This window comes from Molothrus aeneus, chromosome 2, assembly GCF_037042795.1.
Source record: "Molothrus aeneus isolate 106 chromosome 2, BPBGC_Maene_1.0, whole genome shotgun sequence".
NCBI lineage: Eukaryota > Metazoa > Chordata > Aves > Passeriformes > Icteridae > Molothrus > Molothrus aeneus.
The window spans coordinates 83,851,029-83,875,181 of record NC_089647.1 but is presented as its reverse complement, the minus strand read 5'-3'; the positions used below and the strand labels follow the sequence as shown (position 1 = coordinate 83,875,181).

At 36.8% G+C, this 24,153-nt stretch overlaps 1 protein-coding gene across 2 annotated transcripts; it reads right to left on the bottom strand.

Moving 5' to 3' along the window:
• Window positions 1–214: 214 nt before the first annotated feature.
• On the bottom strand, window positions 215–23,870 carry TUBGCP5 (tubulin gamma complex component 5). Of its 2 annotated transcripts, XM_066545185.1 has the most exons (24): window positions 23,689–23,870; window positions 21,147–21,200; window positions 20,954–21,062; window positions 18,849–18,945; window positions 18,148–18,258; window positions 17,509–17,588; window positions 16,896–17,031; window positions 15,216–15,333; window positions 13,705–13,794; window positions 12,918–13,011; window positions 12,328–12,574; window positions 12,009–12,211; window positions 11,224–11,339; window positions 9,675–9,943; window positions 8,589–8,787; window positions 7,223–7,411; window positions 6,502–6,684; window positions 6,154–6,238; window positions 5,934–6,054; window positions 5,073–5,251; window positions 4,212–4,337; window positions 3,571–3,659; window positions 2,346–2,446; window positions 215–1,262 (listed from the first exon to the last, which is right to left on the bottom strand). In XM_066545185.1, exons 1-24 carry the CDS (start codon window positions 23,847–23,849, stop codon window positions 1,216–1,218), a joined length of 3,204 nt encoding a protein of 1,067 aa, XP_066401282.1. In that variant the 5' UTR covers window positions 23,850–23,870; the 3' UTR covers window positions 215–1,215. The 2 variants fall into 2 exon arrangements, with proteins under 2 accessions (XP_066401282.1, XP_066401283.1); XM_066545186.1 differs by lacking the exon at window positions 18,148–18,258.
• Between the last annotated feature and the right edge of the window lie 283 nt (window positions 23,871–24,153).

The following is a 24,153-nucleotide window of genomic DNA, read 5'->3' as shown; positions in this document are numbered from 1 at the left end:
CATTTAATAGCTATAACTTGGAAGAACCTTGAGATCTCCTGTTCAAACACAAGCATTCACTTTCATATAAAATAATTATTAGTTTACAGCTGAAAAAACAGTTTTATAATGAGCCACATAGTCCCACTAATAACATACATTTACCTTAAAGAAACACATCTCAAACTTTAAGCTACTGACTTAATTTCAGCAGAAACACACACAACAGTGAAACTGTAATTATCAAACCTTTTATTTATTCAAAAAAATCATTAGGTAAATAGCTATGATTGATTTTCTTTTTTAATGCAGGTATACTGATGCCACAATTCCAGAGAAACTTTAAAGGGGAGGAGACAGGGCAAGTCATTTCGTGCAGAACAAATTCCACATTTACTTGTCCAGAAATGTACACTTCTGTACCACAATCTACTGCTTTACAGGAGATCAGCTATTAGATGTAAATGTTTGCTTGCAAAAGGCTCAGAAGAAGGATAAAGGTCAAGTCATATCTGACCAAATTTGAAACATCTCAACAATCCAATCATCACAACTAATACATTACACACTTTCATCTTAATCCTACTTAAAGTGACCAGAGTTACCACTAAAATTAGCAAGCATTTGAACATTTAACATAAAAAATACTGATGTTTTATGTTCTGCTATAATCCATTTTGATAAATTAATCTTGTAGTTTTTTACATCAGCTTCTTGTAACAGTCTTCCTAAAGATTTCTTAAGAACAACTAAGCAAAGAAGATGAAAGCTTCTCAGCTTTTTTGCAAAGGAAAAAAAAGGCCAAAAATTAACTCAACCAACCTTCTAACACCAAGATTTGAGTCACACCACTCCACACTGCCCTGTGACCTATTCACAGCTGAAAAATTAATGGAAAAAGTAAACCATCAATTACTCATAATTAAAAAAAAAACATTCATTTTTTCAGCATGAAAAATATTTAATGTATTTTCAAGTAAGATTTTTTACATGGAATGCATTTTACACTATACATGTTTTTTGATGTTGAAGCCTATACAAACACTGCCACAACCAACACGCTTAAATACCTGTACATTATTTACATTTTAAAATATTTTACACAGCTCCAAAACACCAACAACATTTAGCTATATACATTTTAAACTGGAGTGCAAAATGCTTACGGTTCTTTAACACAGAAATTTCAACATAAATCCTGCTATCAGTTCTTCCTTAATTCAGTGAAAGTGGGTGTTAACTTTGTTCCATGCCAGCCATCAGTGACAAAGCTAAAGATTCCACTGTGAAACAAACCATATAAATGTAGTTAATATTTGCATTTGCAGCATTCTGCAAACATTTATTGCAATATTCAATTCTGTCCTTTAAGAGGATACCAGTTTAAATTGTAATACTTTAGGACTTCAGGAGTGCAAGACATTTTTTAAGTCTCTGACAGATAATATTTCACCACACTCATCATCAGCTACCCATTATTTCACGTGGTAACAACTGGTAAGAAATTAGCTCATTTGTTTGCAATACTGTTGTACATAAAAAAGAAGTTGTGGAGGTTTATATACACCAAGCCATTCTCAAGGATGGTTCTGCAGACAAGCTCTTGTAGATGTGAATAGCAGTGATGGCAAATATTGCCTGTTTTAAACACAGGTTTTAGGTTGGGAAAGACCTTTAAAATAATCAAGTCCAAACATTAACCTAAGACTGCCCAGTCCACCACTAAGTCATGTCCCCACGGCACATCCACAGGTGGTGTAGAAACCTGTGAGAACACCCATCTGGATCCCAGTAACCCTGACGCCCCACAACCTCACTGAGCAGTTGTCCCCCTAACTCAAACTGGCACTGATGAACAATTTAAGCTCATACCAGGTTGTAAGTAGAAGCACAGCTATGTCATCCTCTGCTGTTTCTACTGCCAAGGAAATAACTTATAACAGATGGGCAGAGCCAAGAGCCCAGTGCAGTTGCAGCTGAGGCATCATAATGCTAAAATCCTATCTGCTCAAGATATATCACAGCTGTCATTCCCAATAGCAACAAAAAGAATGCTCTTCTATGCCCCCAGAACTTAGTTTCATTAGTTTAGAAAACTGCTTGTCACTTGCTTGGCTACACACCTTCCCCTCATCAAGTAAACAGATAAACTGAAGATAGCTGTCATGGAAAAGCTTGGCACAAATACTCTAAAAAAATAATGACTTCAACTTAGTAAGAGGTGAAGTCTTGGTGTCCCTCTGTGCATGATTCACAAAATGAGATTATTTAAAATGTGCCAACAAACATTAGAACAGATTAAAACATGAACACATTCCTAGCAAACTTGTGTAAGCTCAGGTATGTGAAAAGCCTCATGTACTTACAATGGGGAAAAGAGCCTCGACAGACAGCTTTGTTGAGAACAGTTACAAGAAACATGTGACAGTTTTTAAAATCAGATTCCATCTTCTCTATGGATTCCATCCTAAAAAACAGTTTAACAGAGGAATGCTTAACAGACCAGCCTCTATGTTATCTTCAAAATATGACCAAATTTCACAGTAAATGACAAAAGTTACTCTTTACATAGAATTCTGGCTTGAACTAACAATACTTCAGTTATGCCTGCATATGCTACTTCTAAAAAACAAAGGTAATTTTGACAGGAGCATCTGAGCACCATCAAAGAGGAAATAATTTCATCATCATTTTAGAAATCTCTGCAGTGACTTGGAGGAGCTGTGTGATTCTACTGACACCTATCATTCCCACATAGGTTTGTAAGCAAGAGAGCCTTTCCTGGTCCTTACTGCTTTGGAGGTCCTTGGGGACCTACACAGTCAGTGAAACAGGGACACCCACACTGCTTTACTATCCAGCAATCTCTTGAACTCTGCTTTGGACCCTGTCAGCCAGCACTCACCAGTCAAGGGAGAAGACATAGCTCACAACAGTCAGTCCTTTTCCTTTTTCCCCTCTCCCAAGAAGATACAGATGACAACAGCTATGACTTTTTCCTGCCATGTTTTCCATGCTAAGAGTATGCTATCACACGCCCTGAGTTTCAGTCTTTATCAACAGCATTCACAAATTATTTCTGACACTCTGAATGAGAAAAACACGCCAAAAATAGCAACTTCCTAATGTCACAAGAGAGTAGGATCTAAGTTTTAAGTAGCATCTGTGCCAAAGAAAATAAGTCCTGAAAAATATAAAGTAAGCCAGTCCACACCAGCTGGCTTCAGGACCATACATCAACTTCTGAGTGTTTGACAAAGCCTTGGAGACTTTCCCAGCATGATCCATCCTTCAAAGAGCAGGCTGCACAAATAGAAGTATAAATGGGGAAAGAACTGGCTGTAAAAAGGGATCTGAGGGTGCTGGTCAACAAGAACTCAACAGGAGTGAGCAGGGAGGATGCCCAGGCAGCCAGGAGGGCAAAACCATCCTGGGGTGCATCAAACACAGCACAGCCAGATGGACAAAGGAAGTGACTGTCCCACTGTATTCAGCATTGGTGCAGCCTCACCTGGAGGTGCAGTTCTGGGCACAAAATCATACTCAGAGCTGCAAAATTATGACCATGTAGAATTTTAGTTGTGTACTTACTTCCAAGCCCCTAAACCAGCTTGCCAACGGTCTGCAAACATCAGTACTAAATTTAACACTTTCATTATGGCTTCCTTCACAAAGCTCACCTAAAATAATTAAAACACAAGGAGTAAGTCAGATATTCATTGTTAAGCATAATAATTTTCATTATTACACTGCAATACAAAGGCTTCACACGCCATTTAATCTAACCTGTAAAAACAATCTCCTAAGTACAATGTGATTCTTCCAAAGTGAAGATGTTTGTATTTGTTCTCCAATTAATTTCCCAGCTGACTACTTGGATGTGGACTTTGCACAGACAGTATGTGGGATAAAAGGTGACAAAGCTATACATACCAGTATGTATAATCCTCCTAACATTAACAAGCCTTGGTTAGTCCAAAAACTCCCATCTTCTAGAAACAAACAAGTCATGTAGTCCCCAATATAAACAATTCAATTTTATCCTTTTTCCTTGATAGAACTGAGCTGAGAACAGCAAGGGAAACTGGATCTCAGTGTGAAAAGCTACTTCCTCAAGTGTACCTATATATTGCTTAGTGTATATATGCTGCAAAACAGACTGCATAATTAGTACACAACTACTTTTTTGTCCTGATAACTCAGTACACCAAATATACTAATTTTTCACTCACCTTTTCTCTCAGTAAGCAGCGATCATGAATCGTAGATAGATATCTGTAATGAATCTTTATCAATTGATCTAAGTCTTTGGCTTCTTCTACCTGATGCTGAAACTCCAAGCCTGTACTGTGGAGAATCTTAAAAAGAAGACCAAAGTTATTAAATTCAATGCTGTACACAAGTGATTGTGACTCTCTTCCAATATATTTTTAAAGAGCCTGAAATTGCATGATTCATTTACTCTTCCCTCTCAAATTTTAGGATTAGCCTCCAAATTACCATCAATAGCAAAACTTCAAGCTCTTCTCAGAACTACACAGCAACATTCCTCACAGAAATAGATATATTGCCACTACACAGGGACACAATGACTATCCTGAGAGAGGCTGAACTGGAGCATATACTAGTTTTATTAAAAGCAAAAAAGGCAATAATAGAGCAGATATGTATCTACAGGCATTGCCTTTGAATTTAGAAAGTCATGTATATACTGTGTACTAGAGATTTTTGAGAAGAATCCATCCAACTAAAATATCTGTTGTAACACTTTTATAAGCCTAATAGCTTTTAAGTTACAGCCTTACAGAAACCTCACCTTACATTACTGTACTTAAGTCATCTAGAACTGGGAGAAACAGGCAAAAGAATCAGTAACACCCAAAGATCAATCACATGCATGTAGAACTTCAACAGCATTTTTAGAATTACTGATTTAAAATGGCCAAGTTGAAACTGAAACATGTGCGGAAAGGACATGATATTTACATTTTGCTTTTTATTTGAGAGGGTTTTTTTAGGTTTTAAAGGAAAAGGAATACTTCATCTACAGTTACAAGCTCCTAAGATAAATGAAATCGTGATATAAGACAAACCCTAGTCATGATGTAGTTGTGCAGGCTGTTGACAAAATGCATAAGTTTCACTCTTAAGAGGAACATGCGATGTATTTGTTGTTTTATACTTTCTTTTTGTGGTCCAAATACAGCAAGTGTTCCTTGTTCTAATGAAGTTCCTTCCTTCACCTGTGAGTTTTCTGCAGCAGAGACTAATTCTTAAAAAAAGAAAAGCAAGAATGTTGTGTTTTTTGGGAAAAGACTTAAACAAAAAGTCACACCCATAAAGTTTAAACAGTAAAAAACCATATCCTTTCAGGAAGATAATTACTTAGCTGATGTTCAAAATACAGATGAACCCATCAATTTCCTAATTTATATTTCTAAGACATGAAGTCTATATCCACTTTACACGGGACAGGAAGATTCTAACATTAACTTGGTGAACAAAATACTAAAAAAATCTTTCTATAATCCCCCAACAGTTTACTGTTTTTCAACCTCAAATAGAGTATTTTTTTCATCTTGTTTTCTTAAATTGTCTACAAGGTATTATTCATAAAAAGGACTATACATAAACATTAGGGTGTGGTAGACAGACTTTCTTTCACCAGCAAAGAATGAAGTAGCAAGTTTCCAATATAACTAACTAGACGTGAATCAAAGAGACAAAGGGGATGCATGAATGGAGCCGTCCCTGACGCTAGAAAGAAGTGAAAAACACGCCCAGCTTACTACATGTAGTTTGTGACACTAAAATAGATTATTATTTTATAGAATGAATCAAAATACTAACTAGTTTATACTACTTACTGCAGAAAGCAGAAGACTAATCATATCCTTAGACTACAAAACAGAATATGTTAATACACAGAAACTTTCATTGATGAAGTATCTTACCATCAAACCGTAGAACATCTAGACTATATTTGGCCCACTTTATTTGCAGCAAGAGCAGAAAAACTTGATTGTAAATTTTTTGGCATTCTAAGCTTATAACTATATCCACAGGCCAAGGAACCTAGGAGGAGGAGAGGATAATAAAGATAGAAAATGTAAATCAGTTTCATACAACATTTCAAATCTGTAAGTGTAAGAACTGCAGCCATTTTAACTCTACCTTGTAACTCAATGTCAAACCATCCAAGGTGTGGACAGGGAGTTTCTTCTTTGCTGTATCAACACTTTCAAACGATATTGACAACCTATGCAAGGAAACAGGTGATATAATTGGTGAGAATCTGCTTTAGATGAGTAGCTAGTTTCACTAACTTCTATTTCTCACTGCTAACCATTAACTGTCTGATTTAATCTGGAGGACTTGAGTAGAAAAGAGGAGAACAGCTCAAAACTTCATTAAAACATATTTTTATGAGTACACAATAATTAGTATTGTGCTATGCAAGTGAAGTACATTAATACAGCTAAGTGAGAAAGAAACGTAACTAAAGCATATTTTGCACTTTACCTTGCACTGTCCTCAGGATATCGTTGTCCAACTGCTTCTTGTAGATGAACATTTAAGAAAGCAACATTCTGCCAAGTTTCCTTTTCTCTAATTTTGTCAAAAATAGATGTATAGAAGTCATACATGGTATCTCCAGCTTCAAGTAAGAAAAAATTTCTCATTGCCTGCAAATATTCTACAAGCCTGAACAGGAGAAACATATAACATTTCCTGAGTCTCATCATACAACTGAATACAAAACACAACTGTTACAGAAACAAAAATCTTAAAAACTCAGTATTGAATACAAACATAACAAAATCTACAGTGAATCCTTTGTTTAACCAAGGCATTTTTCCCTGTAAGCTTTAACAGCTCCACTGACTTCACTGGAAGATATCTTAGAGGCTAGGTAATTCTCAGAAATAGCAGAGTTTGGAAATCCTGTCCCTCTCCGTGAAATGAATTTAAAATGACAACACTACTAAGAAATACTGTTGGAAATAATATCCCCACCAAACATCCACTGATGACAAATGACAGCTTTGCTCTTGATTCATGCTAGACCAAGTTTTCACCCAAGAGTCTATCGTGTCAGATATTATACCTCTTCTCCTTAATGACTTTACAGCTGTTTATCAAACTGGAGTAGAAACACAACACAGAATTGCTTCTTTTCGTGATGACATACCACTGGTAATAAAAAAAACAAAGTTAAGGAAAAAGAAATCTACTTTCTTACCTATAATCCTTCTTTAAAGTTTGCATCAAATTACCACAGCATTCCAAGTATTGCTTGTCTATGTGAGGATAAAGACAAGACCTCAGTGTCAGTTCAAAAGTCTGGCAGGTCACAGATTCTGAGGATCTATCCACACAGACATCCCCACCAGTAAACTTCTCATGAAAGTCACTCTGTTCCAAATACAATCTTCAAAATAAAACAAGATATTTAGGGAAGAAGGCTCATTATTCATAAAAGGTATAAAACAATCTCTTACCTTTAAGGATTTTAATAAATTGGGTCCTTTGCTCTGAAATATATGGTGCAGGGCAATAAAAGCTGATTATAAGCAGAGCATGTATCCAGCCTATAAGGTAATCCATCATACTGTTTGTGTATCACCAGACATGAGAGTACCACAGAGGACAGCATTCTACAATCACATATCTGCTTAAGGCACACTCCCGAAAAACATATTATCTGTAATATTGTATGATGGGAAGAAAGTGTCTATGTTACACATTTGGCAAGTTTAATTGTTTTTACAAAGAAAGCATCAAATTATTGCACCAAATATTCTTTAAAAAGCTAGGTGCCAGTTGTAACTACTCTAAGAGGAAGTCCACCTCATAGCAGCTATTGCTAGGATAGACTAAATGAGCTAGATATTAAATTAATGTAGCAATTTTGACAACTAGAATAGTCCCAATAAGCAAGGGAAACCAAGTCCTAGCTATGATTTTTTTAAAACAAGTTCCTCCTTTTCTAAGGTCAGTTTTAAAACATGTAAATACACCATTAGTATTTAGTAAAAACATAAATAGCTATTTTCTTATTTGTAATCACATAATAAAATTTTTAGAGTTTATCCTTCCTGCTAATTTCCAAAACATTTATACTCTCTATAGGACTTCCCTCACTATGAAGAATGAAGAATTTTTATGCAAGTAATGTGAATTTTGGAAGGCTTTTACAGTTAAATGATTTAAGCACAGCAAAACTGAAGCTGCATTCTTCTAAGAATATACTTGGTGCAAATCAAAGACATTGTGTACAAAAACCAAGGAAACTCATTGAAAAGTTCAGATTTAACAATGGCATTCACTATTAAACCACTTATTTGCTAAAAGCCTGCTATGATAAAGACTACCCCAATTTTCTAAGCTACCAACTGCAGGTAGCACATTATTGACTGTTTTTAATTGTTTTTCTTTAACAATGCACAAGCAGAGTGTCCATTTAGCTTCTGTCATTGATTGTTGGTGCTTGCCTTTATTTTGAACTTGCTTGTTTTCAGTAGCAGCAGTAATGAAAATGTGATCTACCAAATGTCACCAGGCTGAATATTGCTTTCAACAACACAGCAGGAAGATCATTCATTTACCTGGCAAAATTAATAGCCAGCAGTGGGTCATGGACATCATCCAGTTCCAAGTGTCTTTCTGCTATGGACTGCATCTTTATCAGGCTCTGCTTTGTGGCCTGCTGCTCTGTAATAATGTCTGGGACAGACTCCTCCCCGTGCCGTAAGCGAGACTGCACAGATTCCAGGAACAGCCTATATAAACTCTTCCTTTCAGCATCTGAATTGGGCAACACATTGCACAAAACATCATCTCAACTGAAAGAACTCCACAGTCCAACATTCACAAGCTAATTTTTAAAATGCTACATTTAGATCTCTATTCAGATAAAATACCTTCAAATAAATGTTTAAATACATAGGACTAGCTCAATGCCTAACATCAGGCATATGGTCAAATGCACGGCAGAAAGGGTATCTGAAATATCAAATATTTTTGAGATTGTTAAACAACTTTCTACTTCAGGTGCAAAGGCAATTAACTTTAAGCACCTGACAATCTTTCAGTATGTACTGAAGTGAGTCTCCAAAATAACTTAACTACCTCTATTTTTAAACATGAAGAAGCAGCAAAATGAAAAAAATTATTTTGTTTCCTTAAAAAAAAGGCAAAAAACCCCCCAAACCCAACATTAGCTATAATGTTGTATTATGTTTTACAATCACTCAAGATGAATATCCTAGATATCCAAATATCTTTGATCTACTTATGAGTAAGCTTTAAAAGTAAATTCCACATGCTATCTTAGATTACTCAACCACTGAGTAATGGAAAACAATTATTTATTAAAAACTACCAATTTTACTATTATAACATACAAGCTGATTTTGTCTCATAACAAAAAAATAGTTTTCTAAGCACATGAAAAGAAGTTTGTGAAAAATTTAAGGCAATAAAAAGAACGTGGAACTCTCAACTTTATTCCCTTTGCTCTTTTCACTCATTTGGATTGGAAGTGTTTTCCATCAGACCTGAAGTTACCAACCACAATACTGGCATTCCACAGAGTATTATATTATTCTAAAGCCAGGGGAAGCCCATTACCAAAAATACACCCATACTGTTAGACAGCCTAAGGCACAATGGTGTACAAACTCACATCTCACCTCTTGATGCAGCCTGCTGTGGAGAACCGTCTTTGCATTGAAGGTTCTTCAATAGCTGCATGGATTTTCCAGCCATAATAATTTGCTTTAGCACAGGTTTTAGAAAAGAAACCATTGTGTGCTGTCTGCTTGAAGGGGCCTGATCACTGCCAGAACTGGCACTGGCATTATCACTCATCTTTTCTTCATTCTCTGTCTTTTCTGACACACTATATAACGTGTAGGTAGCATACCAAAAATCTCTGTGATTAACTGGAACGTTTTTGTTTCTGCAAAGAAATAAAAAGCTCTTGAGTATTTTCCTTTCCAAAAGAAAACTTTGTTACTAGAGGATATGTATCCTCTCTGTTCTGTACTTTGCCTGTCTCTTAGAACAGCCACAAAGTATTTTCAAAACTGTGTAAAATTAGCTCATCCCTATTTGCAAACTGTCTAGGAAAAGGATAAACAACTAGCTCACGGGAGATAAAACAACTGTACAAACAAATAAACCCCAAGAGCAAGTCAAATAGAGCAATTATAATTAAATTTGTTCAGGATGTTAACTATTCAAAGAAGCATACATTCTTAGCGTCAAAATGATGAGTGAGTATTTAAAACCTCAAACTGAAATAACTACTACTAGGAAAGCTGAAAAATTCTAGAGTAGGTGAAACTCAATTTTTAGTTCACTTTGGATTTTTTTGTTGTTTACATCAGATACTCAGTTTGGTCTTTGAAGTCAGATGGACAAACCTGAATTAGACAATTCAAATGAAGCATAAATATAAGTTGAGATCAGCCCTGTTGGTAGCACTGAAAACGTAACTAGAGAATCACAAAAAGAGGACATAATAAGGATGCTAAGGATCTTTGGTACTAAGGAATAATTACAATAGTACTGCTAGAGCTGTTGTCTTCATGCTCACCTCAACATGTGTTAACAGACACTGGTTCAATTAAGTTTGGCAGATAGGAAAAAATGGATTTGTAATTACAAGCCAGAACTTTAATTTCTATATTCACTTTCCCCTCCAAGCTGTCAAAAAAAGGGACCAACAAAATGTAGCATAGCAACAGAACAAAAATTAATAGCTCAAGTAATGTTTAGGGTATGCACATGTAATTTAAGACACCATATTAACTTTACCACAAGTCAGAAGCAATGAGTATTTTAATTACAAATAGCATTTGATTCATAACAACTTAAGATTAATAGAAGAATTTAAAAGCAAATTTTGTAATTTTTGCAAATGTCTTGGGTTTGAAAAATGGTTAATTGCTTTTAAAAAAAGTCAGTACACTCCAAGTCAGCCTGCTCACTATTTACTATAGATGGAAAAAACACAAAATAATGGATTTCTACTCTACAACAATATGTGATAGAGATCCATATCTATGTAATTTCCCTAATGGGAAGTTTGAGACAAGTTATGATTAAGTATGATTAAGAAGTTATTAAGCAAAATTACAAATGTGAAAACCTGCTTTTACTGTTACCCTTTGCCCTAGGTTCTACAGCAGGTTTACTTGCATAGCATTATGTGTGTCTAGTATCAAGCATCCCTACCTCTGAATAATAAATTCCTTTGCAGGATCAAACAAATTACCATGGACTATCCACTCATCCACTGTCTGTAAGTATGGCCTCACAGTTTCAACCCAGAGAGAGAACAAAAGGGATACCTGAATTCAAAGGAAAAAAGAAAAAACTGGCTGAGTGTTTTTATACCAAACATTGAAAGCAATATGGTGAAGCCTAATCTCTTAATTGTGTAATCAGTTTGTAACATATACACAACCACACTAAAGGATTTTAAAGATAAAACATTAAAATAAAAATGGCAGCTTTTTTTTTAATGGAAGCCTGCATTATTCACGGTTCCCCTTGTTACTCTTGTAATCACAAATCCAAACAGTATCTTTTCACCCTAACATCTCTGAAGCAGCAAGGGATGAAAACACTCTGTGTTTTCATAACATCAAAATCAGGAAAACAAAAGGCTACAATGACATCAACCATATCTTCAATAGTATAATCAAGTTACTGTAAAAATCCAAACCCCCACATTTCAGCATCAACTGAATCATGCAGCTGTAGAAATAGGAGGGAAAGCTATTCCAAAGTTCCCTCTTTCAAAACAGCTTCCTGGCCCCTGATTTTCCAGAGTCCTTCCCCTCGGTCCTCAGAAAACACTGCTCTTGTGGAGAGAAAACACTCTCATAAATCCATTTTCGTCCAGGTTGAGTGAACTCGTGTTAAAAAACAATAATGCATTAGTTACTAAATCTAGTAACTAATTTAGTTATTTCTAGTGTGTTGTTCTATTAAGGAAGGAATTCTTTTTCCCCTACCGTTTGCTCAGATGCCTCTCCAACACTGTCATATTCCAGAATAGCTTTGTAGAGGGTATTAAGCAGATGAGATGCTCGTACAACATTTCTAGTGTCAGGTGGCACTTCTGCTACTCCTGTGCTGAACACCTTGTGAAGCACCTTCAGCTGGGCCAGTCTGGGAGACAACTTATCTATTACTATAGAAAGTGTGACTGTTTTATCTGGAAATAAAAGAAAAAACCCAAGATACATAAAATAACATCCAACAAAAACGCAAATTTTGTCAGTATTAATTATTTGTGTATCTCCCTCATGTAAAACTTTCCTTGCACTGTACCTTTGTTGATTATACATTTTTCAATTTCAGTAAGTTCTTCTTTAAAGCTAATAAAATATTTATACAAAGCCCACATAAAAGCTTGGTAGGTTCTGAATGGGGCTTCAGTAGTCTTCTTTGGAGTGGAAACTGTTCCATGCATTATGCTTTCTGGGCTGTGTCCCATCACTTCATCAATAAACTTCTGTAGTCTAAATACAACTTGACCATATGCTGCTATCTGCTCCAATACAGATCTCAGGCAATTCTAAAAAAAAAAAAAAAAAACCAAAAAAAAAAAAACCTTTTAGAATCATCTAACAAAAACTGTATTTCATAAATTGAATTACAATATTATTTTTATGAATTAAAATATTATAAAATTCTGTAATTGCTATTGCTTCATCACATTCTCAGATATAGGAAAAGCCCATTCAGTTTTATTAAGCCAGATGCTCCAATTTAGATGAAACAGAACTGTAGAAATATGCAGAAAAATTGTAGAAATTTCCACAAGCACTTTAATTTCCTATTCCCACAAATTTCCTATTCCCACAAATTCCCACAAACTTTCTAATGACATATTCCTCTGAGATTCAAAAACAACTTACATGGGTTAAATGAGTTACAATAATATCATTCCGCACAGTCACTTTTCCATCGTTCAGCTGAAATATAAAAAGCTTTTTCACTCCTGAAAGTAGCCTTGAAAAGAAACAAAAAGAGTAGTAATTTTCTCCCTTAATGGACTTATATGTAATTAATAAAAGAACTAGCTCTCCCTTGCTTAAAAGTTTATTTTCTTTGAGTAACAGGAGACCTCAGATCAAGTATGATGCTATTGGTACTGTAAGTTGTTGCCAGAACCAAAACAATTAAACACTGGCATGAAGTAATTATTTCCTAAAGTTTCTTTCCAGTTGAGATGATTTCCAGATATAGGATGACTCAGCCTGCTTTCTAAAACTGGACACTGTTTTATAAATCTATAGGGACAAGATAAGAACAAATAGGTTCTTTTTAACAACTAGACTTTTAATAATCAATGCCAAAAAAAAGTAGCAAGCTACCTTCTTCTTCATGAATCACAGAATGGAAAGGACCTTAAAGATCATCTATTTCCAGTCTTTAGGCCATGAAGTGACCCCCTCTCACCAGACCAGGTTGCTCAGAGCTGCACCCAACCTGACAGGGATGGGGAATCCACCAACTTCTCTGGACAACCTGTTCGAGTGCCTCAAATGGTAAACAACACATGCAGCATCTTTACTGTCAGAAACAGTGTAAATTAAAAGCTCAGTAATAATTCCCTCTTCAGACATCTTCAAAGATAGCCCTCTCATCTCCTTGAGAGAAACACTAAAAGTTAAAATGCAAGCTTTGTGATGCTGCACTTACCAAAGAGTTTCTCGTATAACCTGAGTTTCTGTGACCAGTGTCCTCTCTTCTGGCACGTACAAAGGATCACTGGTGTACAAATGGTGGTCCCTTAGAAAAAAAGGAAGTAAAAACAACTTAATGGCTGAAATAACAGCTGAATCACCTGAAAGTAAGAATGAAGCAATAATCTTTAGGTTTAGTTTTCTTCTCCTCACATCTGAGCAGATTCAATGTGCATAGGGACATTTTAAGTATATCAAAAAAGCACAGTTTATTTTCATATTGCTAAGCAAGATACAGTGGGAAATAACCAAATATTATCTCATCTTACATAGATAAGAAATTAAGTAGCAAATGCCTGAAGTATTGCATTTCCACTATTTTAGAGGCAGGAGAGGGAGGGAGGTTGTAGGTTTGGGGATTTTTTTTAAATTATTCAGTTATTTCTATTCAGTTATTTCTCATTCAGCGCTGTGAAATCTTATCATTACTTTCTAGAAAAAATACTAAGCTAAAAACAAAAATACCAGTTTCTCTAACCCATAAAAGAAAATTCTCCCTTTAACCCGCAAGTTTACTTAAGAAGTGGAAACTTTCATAGCCACCGAAGAATTTTCTCTTATGATCCCGTCTTAAGCAATTCTTTGTAAACCTTCCTCAGCACCTTTTCATATTTTAGTGAAGTATATTATAATTTAGAATGATTATTTACATTTTCAGTATTTTTACTCATCGGTATCATCAGTGGAAAAAGTTATGCAATCATATTCAAAATCACAAAGTTCAAATTAAGTAATACTAGTTATATACCATACATATATGTAAAACATACATCTCCTAACAACACTGCAGCAGAAGCAGTGTTGCTTTATTGATGTTACCCATTTTCTAATATTCATTGCAAATTGTGGTTCATAGCTGGCTAGACAACCACCTTATACTAAAATAACTCCTTCATTAAAAAATTCATTAAATTAAGAAAACCAAGGGCAAAGCTAATGACCTTCATTACTGACACATCAAAATTTGGAACAGGAAAGAATTAGACTCCCCTTTATTTTTAATTCTCATTTTCTTTCCAAGACCATGGCAGATTATGCCAAAATACTATTTTAAGTTCCTTCCCCACACAAAATTTTTGTTTAACTTTGTAAGGGAGGCACGAAAAACGTTTTAAAAATTTAAACATTAGGGGACTCCTCACTTCCAGGACTACTTACAAACCACCTATATTAGGTCCTCAGAGACTTTCATAAGGGTCAAGCCAAACAAAATTCAACAGTAAGATTCATGTCTTTAAAAAATGATATCCCCCCTCTCTGACATGAGAAACTTAATAAAACCTAAATAAAAGGATAAGAATCTATTAATAGAAAAAGCAGATAATTTGATCATCTTAATAATTTGCACCCCTTTAATTCTGTTCTTAAGTGAATTGTCATAGCCATAGTATCTTAAAGAGGCTTAAAAAAGTCAATATTTAGCATTGTATGCCAGGAAGGAACATGTAAGTGATATTGTGTTCTTACCAGACTGCAGCCAGGTTGGAATGCAAGTGCAAACTATGTGAAAAGCGAGGAGCCCTTCCTGTCCAGTACTGAGGAACCACGTGCTGCTCCAGCCAGCTGCGGGCATCAGGCTCAGCAACTGTGAAAACACAGGACAGGCGGCAAGGTGGTTTTATTTGTGCAGGAAATGCTTACAAAACACAGGAAAAAGTTATTAATAAGCCTATTCATTCAGCTGCAGAATCACAAATCTTTTCAAATGAATTACCATTTACAACCATTTACACTTTATTGCACTGGGAATTTAATACCACTGCGCACAAACTCATTGACACAGAAATTCCACATTTCACAAATGTTGTAAAAGTCCTAAAAAATAAGCTCTGCTCAGTGCTGGTAAGGCCTCACCTGGGTACTGTGAGCTGTTTTGGGTGCCACAATATAAGAGAGAGCTATAAGAGTGTGTCCAAAGGAGGCCTACCCAAAGACAGTGAAAGCCCTAGAGGGGAAGCCATATGAGGAGCAGCTGTGGTCAGTTGGTCTGTTCAGCCTGGAGAAGAGGACACTGAGGGGAGACCTCACCATGGACCACAGTTTCCTCAAGAGGGAAAGTGCAGGAACAGACACTGATCTCTTCTCTCTGGTGACCAGTGATAGGCCCTGAGGTGATGGCGAAGCTGTGTCAGGGGATGTTTAGGTTGGATATTAGGAAAAGGTTCTTCACCTAGAGGGCAGTTGCACACCGGAACAGCTCCCCAGGGAAGCAGTGACAGCACCAGCCTGACAGAGTTCAAGAAATGTTTGGACAACACTCTTAGGCACATGGTGTGACTCTTGGGGGTGATCCTGTGCAGGACTAGGAGCTGGACTTTGATGGTCCTTGAGGGTCCCTTCCAGCTTAGGATATATGATTCTTTAAGCTTGAAGATTTACATGGTTTCCAATTTTTTCTCAAAAAATGCTTCTGTCTCAGGCAATTCTCAAATGCTATATACAAAAATAGGCTGACTTAAAAAATAAACTGCCAAATGTCATCAACTTTATCACTACATTCCTTTTTATTAGACATTTAGTACATTACCTAAAACATTTTTTTCTAAAATGTGAACAGGACAATTTTCTAAAATTGCCAACAGGACTTTGCCTAATCCCAGTTAGATAGCTACTGCTCATATAATATATACTATGTAGTTGTCATGTGCCAAGTAAACTGTACCCCACAATATTTTATGAAAAAGAATACAGCTACATTTAATACTCCCTGAAGGTATTCAAGAGAAAGCCACTGGTGTTTTAACTAAATAAACCTTTTTTTTTTAAGAAACATTTAATACCTGCAAATGAGCCAAGTATTTCTGTAGGAAAATAAATTTTGTTTCAGCCTTCTGATACTTAAAAATTTACATTATATCCATCCAACTACATGCTACACTAACTCTAAGTTTTCATTTCTATATTGGAATATTCATGTAAATTTCCACAGGAATGAACAGAATTCTTCTCCATTGGCACCAACAGAAACCAGATCAAACTTTCCATATTGTTTCTTTACTGTAAAAAAATTAGTAATGAACAGTAACATGCATCGTATATTACACTTATAGATCTGTAACACAATACCTTGCTAAAGAATAATAAAAAAACTGTATTGCCTTGCTATATTTTAGTATCTATATCAGAAGAATTACAGCTTATTCTAACCTTTCCAGGAAGCATTAGGTACTGCCTTCTTATTTGGATCTTGGTCTTCTAAAGGTGTCCTGTCTACTTGAATACCAGAGTCCTCCCTACTCAAGGGCTGAGTGTCCTCTTCCTCTTCACTTTCTCCAGACAAATCCTATGAAGTACAACAAACACCAGGACACTTCAGTACAACATAGCAGACACATCTATATTCAGGTCCTATTCCCACCAAACATTAACTATTCTTTTTTACACTATAAAGTAAATTTAGGACACTAGGATTAACATAACTGTCTAACAGAGAATGATTTAAGTTATACACAACATTAATAATCAGAGGTCTCTCATTAATAATGAGAGATCTGGAAAAGATCACAGAACTGCAGCAAGCTCTGATTAGGTAGAAGCAAGGGTCAGCAGAAGCAGACAGTTTAATTGCAGGACTAAGTCAAAACATTGTGAAAAACATAAGTATTTTATTACTGTTATTCTGCTGGTGTCTGTCTTATTTCATGGGGAATCCTGCAAGAATCAACATGCAGAGCATACAAAGTAGGACAACTCAATCAGGTCTCTAACACACTTCAAACTAGTTTATACAGTTGGGGTTTTACCTTAAGAAATTACTTACTGGTGTATCTACGCCAGGGCCAAAGTAAATTTCTTCTCCTTCCATCAAATACTTTGCCCAATCAAATTCTTCTTCCTTTTCTAAGAGAAATATAAATATAAAAATAGTAAGTACCACATAACTCTTTCTTTTCTTCTAGAAACACTTCTGAAGTTAAAATTATCTTGATAGTCTATAGCTAAAACAAAAGACATTCCCTAAAGACATTCCCTGCCACTTAAGGTTACACCACTGTTCCATTAACAAGGTTACGGAACATGACACAAATTGCGACGTATCAACCATGTATATCACTTACTAATTCTCTGCTTTATTGCTTATACACTCAAAATATGCAACAGTGTGCCATCAGCACATTTAACTATATTATGTTACTCTACCCTACACTTCAATCCTGGAAAAACATGCAAGAATGCAGCACACCACTTATTGTGACTAGGAAGTCCCATTTAGCTCAATGGAAACATTCTAAATGTATAATTTAAATATGCACAAGGATCCCAGACTGTAAACAACATAAACCAAGAACTGTCTTACTCTCCAAAAAGACACCACATATCCATGATGTGATGTGTGATACTTTCAAAGTAACAATCACACTTACAACATATGATATCTTAAACATGAAGCTTACTCAACTGTAATTAGTGTTGTTTGAGATAACTTCTTCATATTCACATTCCTGGAATGGGCTGAAAGTGCATTCAAAACACCGCCGAGGGAATGTGCAGAGATCATTCAAAAAGGAATCTTAAGATGCAAGATTTTCTTTAGGTTAGTCTGAAATATTCTTCTTTCAGTCTATCATACAACACTGTAAACAAATGGGGGATGGTATCCACTCAAGCACAAGCCTCATTCTCAGGCACTGAGTGAAAAAGTCCTATTTTCGAAAGCAGGCAGCTGGGATCTCCCTCTGGAAACCTTCAAATGTATCTCCCTTTCCTTGATTATGTAGGAAACGTAGGAATTTACATCACCAAAACTTTTTCAAGAGATATAATATTGAGGTGCAAGACAGAGACTCAGGATAGAAATCCACTGTCTGTCTTTGAGCATGTAAGCACTGCTGAACGGGTGGAGAAGGTTTGTTTGTGATAGTTGTAAAAGTCAAAGAGAGTTCCCAAGGTACTTCAGTGGCTGGAAAAACTTAAGTGATGCAACATAAACAGGGGTAGGAAAGACTTGCAAGCTATTTAAAATGTATAAATTATAAAGACAACCAATAAAGCAATGTGAAGTGAAGGAGATTATAAAATGGAAAGGAAAAATGTTCTTCTTGTCAGATTGCATTGCAGATTGTATCTTTCATTAGCCATATAAACATCTTGCAAACTTACCCACTTCTTTGACTCTTGGTTTTTCCACATAGGTGGTGTTGGATGGTGAATCAGACAAACACAACAGAAGAGACAGTATGGAATAGTGTGTATCCGTCTTTAAAACACATTAGAAAAAAAGCAAGTCTGTGAGCGGTCTAAAAGATTTTGCTTAGTAACAAAGTCAGCCTATTCCTATGCAGGAATGCTCCCCATTAGTTCCCATTCCCCAGTCCTGAATTACAAAAATAACATCTGCAACATGTCATTGAATGTTACCCATTTTCTTCTGCCTATTAATTAGCCAATCAGTATACAGATCCTTCAAAAGCAGCCACAGCATACACTGCCTCTTACTGAGCCAATAATCAGAGAATATGGAAAAGGTGAAAGAAGTCACCTCAGGACAAGGGATAATGGACAGCCACATAAACATGGATGAACTGGAAGGACACAAGTAATGGGCCTGTAGGAAACCAAGTCTTAGCTTCCTTTTTCACATGGCCAATTATTTCAAACAGAGGCTAAAATCACTACATTTTAATATCATTTTCACATTATCTTCTCAGATCTGAAAATCTACACAAATCAATAAGGATGAATCTTTAACTCCAATATTGTAGTTGTGAAACAGAGGTCTTCCATCAGGTTAGAATACTCTGCCAACACTGGTATGGTCCAGAGATTTGTATTATTGTCCGTTCCCTAAAATCTGTTTACCAATGTACAACCATTTCTTACTATAAAGAGATTTTTCTTTGGCCTCATTGTAAATTTAGAAAGATCTTCAGCCATTTCACATCTAGACATTCTGCTGTCTAAATCTTTCACACATTCATAAACACACAAAGGTGATTTGGAATGAGTTCCAGTTGCATTTTAGAAAAAAATATTCAAATTCGTGATAAAGCAGCATGATACTCACCTACTATACAAAGATTATAACATGTTCCTACCAAACATTACTGATTTTGTCAAAGAAAACCAGTAGGTCATTGACAGAACCACATGTGTGAGCTGGTGTTCCACTTACCAGCCATAGAAACCAATAAATACTTAATCTTCCCAGTTATGTGTCACTGCTAAAAACTAAATGCCATTTAAATTCCCAAAAACAAGATTAATCTATGTCCAGCCACACCCCAGTTGCATTTTTAAGAAGAAAAGGAAATAAAAAAATCTTAGGATACTTGGAACATTCAAGTATGAAGTGCTTGCTTGGGTGTTTGGTTTGGTTGGTTTTAATTTCATTCATATCTCAAAACAAGCAATACTAAAGGTACATTTTCCAAAATCTAGAGACTACACTATAGTAACTGAATATGTGTAAGCTATTAAGGGCTCCTGGGTTTTCCGCATAAATTAAAAGGAACCTAGAACATCCAAAGAAAGATAAATGTCAGTTCAAAGAGAATTATAATCAGACTGCAGCTCAGAACACATGATTCTATTAAAGAACAACATTATATGGAGCACCGCCTCTTAAATCAGAAGCTTAAATCTCCCAACAGGAGAAACTTTCTAAGATCCAGTTCATTATTACACTGCCACACTGGAGAGAAAACTGAGACAACTTTTGCCATATTCATCCACTCCATATCCTAAACTGATTTGATACAAAGTGCATCAATGGTGAAACACACCCAGTCTCAATATGGAAGCTACAGAACAGGAGCACTCCAACTGAAAACCCCAAAACCAAAACACCCAGATGGATTACTTAAGGTAAAAAAAATTGGCAAAGAATAAGAAATGCTCAGTTCATTGTTGTTTTAGTACAGACAGGAATCCAGATTCACCTAGACTCCAGCTGCAGCATTTGTACAATGCTGACCCTAAAACACCTGCTCTGCAATGAGATCATGCACTTTAAATCATGAAACTCTATGTGCCGAAGACAAATTTTTTAATTTCTAGAAATCCATGACCTGAACAGCAACTCCAAAGCCCACTACTAAGTTGTAGCAACGTGGGGGTTTAGATGGTGGTTGCTGCTACCTATTTTATCCTGAGGATTCCACACTAAGTCACCTGAAATTTCCAACACGTTACAACTGAAGCTCCCATTGTCGGTGCAAATGCAAGAGGGATGGAAAAAAAGAACAAGGAAATTGCAATGTACATACCTTTGTTTCTTCAGTACTTGGGAGGGGCAAGTTCAGAAATTTTTCTGTTAGTCTTTTCCAGCTTGCAGCTTTTCCAAGGTCAGAATGAATTACCAATTTTTCATGTATTCTAATAACACAAATAGTATCAAAAAGTTTTTTTAAAAACGTATATATAACCAATGCATTATTAATATATAGACATAAAACTTACCCTTCTATTGTTCTCTCTACTTTATGACTGTTCACATCAAGAAAACGGTGAAATCTGTGTAAGAAATCTGTATTAGAATATGTTTAAAAGGAAGCTAAAGAAGAAAATAAAGCTGATTTACACATATGAAGACAACATTATTAGTTTAAGAATGCACACTTAGTTCAGTAACAGCATTAAGCAACAAAAAAATTCAATTTTGACATCTCTTAGCTCAAGAAAGATTAAATATAATTGGCCTGAAAAGAAGAAAAAATTGAATACAGGTTACATCTAACCAGCACTCTAAGCTGAATGGAAAATTACTACTGTACCAGCAAACTAAGCAATTAAAGTATGCTGTCTGCTAAGTCAAGTAGAGCAAGGAGATCAAGAACTGTGTTGTCAAAGGCATTGATGTCAAATGGACAAAATTATTTGGGACCTGCATTGCAGGCATAGGCAAAACAAACACACACATGGGAAGGCCTCTAAACCCAAAAGAAGCTCCTTTTTACAAAGGATAAGGGAGAGTGTCTAAGTGAAAAGAGAGCTTGATCAAAAATAAGCTCTGGTATGATCAAAAATAAAGACAGATATACCAACAAAGGTATATATACGTATAGGGACAAAACAAGAACCTATGAAAAGTAAAATGGATTTTGGAGACTAAATTAGTCTATGAATAGGTTGTTTAGATACAGAGAACTAAAAAACAGGGAATAAGATGTGACAACACTGAGCACAAGGTCAAGACACTCTATATGCCCTCAAAACCAAACCAATGTTTCCAGCAACAGGTGATAGAAAGTGATAAAATTCTCAGGACCACAGACAGAAATGAAAACTGCTGAATCCCAATCATGAGCAACAGTTAAGCTAAATAGATTGAAATTCAAAAGACAGTATGAAATCACCTCAATGCCAAATGAGGTAATAAACTAGAATAGAACGTGAAACTGTAAGGCAGTTAACAAGGATTTTTAGTAAGAAGCACTGCAGGATGAAGATAGGCACATGCTATAGAAAAGAAAAAAGACTTTGTTAACTACAGATATGTTAGTCTGATTTCAACTGTGTATAGGGATTTGGCATAAGAGCACAATAAAATATAGCTCTAAGTAGATGGCATTTAGCTTTAAGAAAATATCTAATTTATTACAGCACATTAGCTTACATAGGAAATCATCAATTCAAAATGGTGGTAAGTGTAAGAACTGGAAGATTTAGAATATCACACTGAAAAGACAATAAAAAATCAAACCAAGAATCTGTCCTGAAAAAAAAATTAAGCTGCAGGGAAATTTTTAGTGAAAATTATTTAGTCTGTTACCCAAAGCTTTAATTAATGTCTAACATACATGCAAAAAAAAGGATCTTTTTTTTTAGGCAAGTTGGGAACAACATGAATAGAAGACGACTTGAGTGCTCATGGAAATAAATAGGTGGATCCAAGAAGCACAGCACAGAAACATCAAGAAATTTAACAATACAAATCACAGGTTTCACAAACTTGAAACTAAGGAGAATTTCTGCTACAATCTAAGGTCTCACTGTTTGCAAACGTAATACTAGACAATTTCAGGCTGATGTTCCATGCACATTCCTTGGACAACAATTCTGGCATGAAAAAAGCCTTCCTCTTCCCAACCCTCCCTGTCAAAAGTTTCTTGTTCACTTTGCATCACCCCCTCTGTTTTCTTGACACATAAAAAATCCAAATAAAAGCTCAACAATTCCCCAATCTAAAAGAGCACACAGCTTCACAAGCATATAGCTGACAAAAACTGAAGGTCAGATTGCATATTAAAATAATTTTATTTGAGCCTACTAATAGTTAGCGTTAGCAGATGCGATGCTACTGCTTCCTCAAAAAAAGCACTTAATCAGCATCAAAAACGTAATGTAGCATTGATTTTACATGGATTAGCCACTAGCTGCATACAATTTCACAGAGGGAGCCATTTGTAAGTGCAATTGGAAATTCATCGTGTAAGAGTTTCACAGCTTTCACAGAACACTGAGCTGAAAAGGACGCACAAGGATCATCGAGTCAAGCGGACAGAACAGACTGGAACAGTAACTGTGATAACTGAAAACTGTGTGTGAAACTTGAGTAAGGGCATTTTGGGTGGCAGTCTAAAGGGCTACTACGTATTACAAATTAATAAAGACCATGTTTCTGGCAAGCCCAAATAACACCAAACACGTTCTTTTCCTGTAGACTGATAACCTTTCACACAAGCAGCACAGCATTCTCAGCCAGAAGGTTTATCTCCGTTTGGCAGAGTCCTCCTCACTTGCTCTTTATACACAACCATAACGTATCTCCCTCCAACAAAGTTCGGGCGGCTAAATGAACACGCTGAAAGGCACCTTCTAACAGAGCAGGAGAAAACCCCTAAAAGATCAAGATCCAAAAGTGACGGAGCAGCAGTCATTGATCCTGCGGCAGAGACTCGCACACGGCGCCCGGCGCTTCCCCAGCCAGGGCTCAGGGCGGGCCCGCGGCCCCGTCCCACACCCCGCGGCAGGCACCGGGACCCTCCATGCTCCCGCTGACCTGAAGTTGGACCAGGCGAAATTGAGCGCCGCCTGGAAGCGCTCTCCGCCCAGCTCCTCCTCGGGCAGGCTGGTCACGCAGCGCACCAGGGCGCGGACGGCGCGGTCCTGCTCCTGCTCGAAGCGGCTGCGGGGGCCGGGCGAGGCGGGCGGCGCCGCCATGGCCCGGCAGCGGGGCAGGGACACCGGGGCGGCCCTGCGGCGCGCACTGAGCCGCCACCGCCACCGCCTCCCGCCCTCCTCTCGCCCTCCTCTCGCGAGGCTTCCCTGCGCCGCGCGTGCGCGTGGCCGAGGGGCGGGAGCTCGGTGCCTCCCAGCGTGTGAGCGACCCCGGGGGCGTGAGGGGCCCGGCGGGAGCGGGGGAGCGGGACCCGGGGGCACTTCGGCACCGCTGGTCCAGCCCGACTGCTTCAGCATCCCCCTGTCACGGAAATTACTTCTGTCTTCCGAAACATCCCCATAATCA

Excerpts from the sequence above, each read along its gene's own strand:
- TUBGCP5 (XM_066545185.1), bottom strand. The coding sequence starts at position 23,849 with ATGGCGGCGCCGCCCGCCTCGCCCGGCCCCCGCAGCCGCTTCGAGCAG. Across the intron at positions 8,788-9,674 it reads ACAGCAGGCTGCATCAAGAG|ATGCTGAAAGGAAGAGTTTA; the intron begins GTGAGATGTGAG and ends TGCCCAATTCAG. Across the intron at positions 6,055-6,153 it reads GTTTGACATTGAGTTACAAG|GTTCCTTGGCCTGTGGATAT; the intron begins GTAGAGTTAAAA and ends TCCTCCTCCTAG.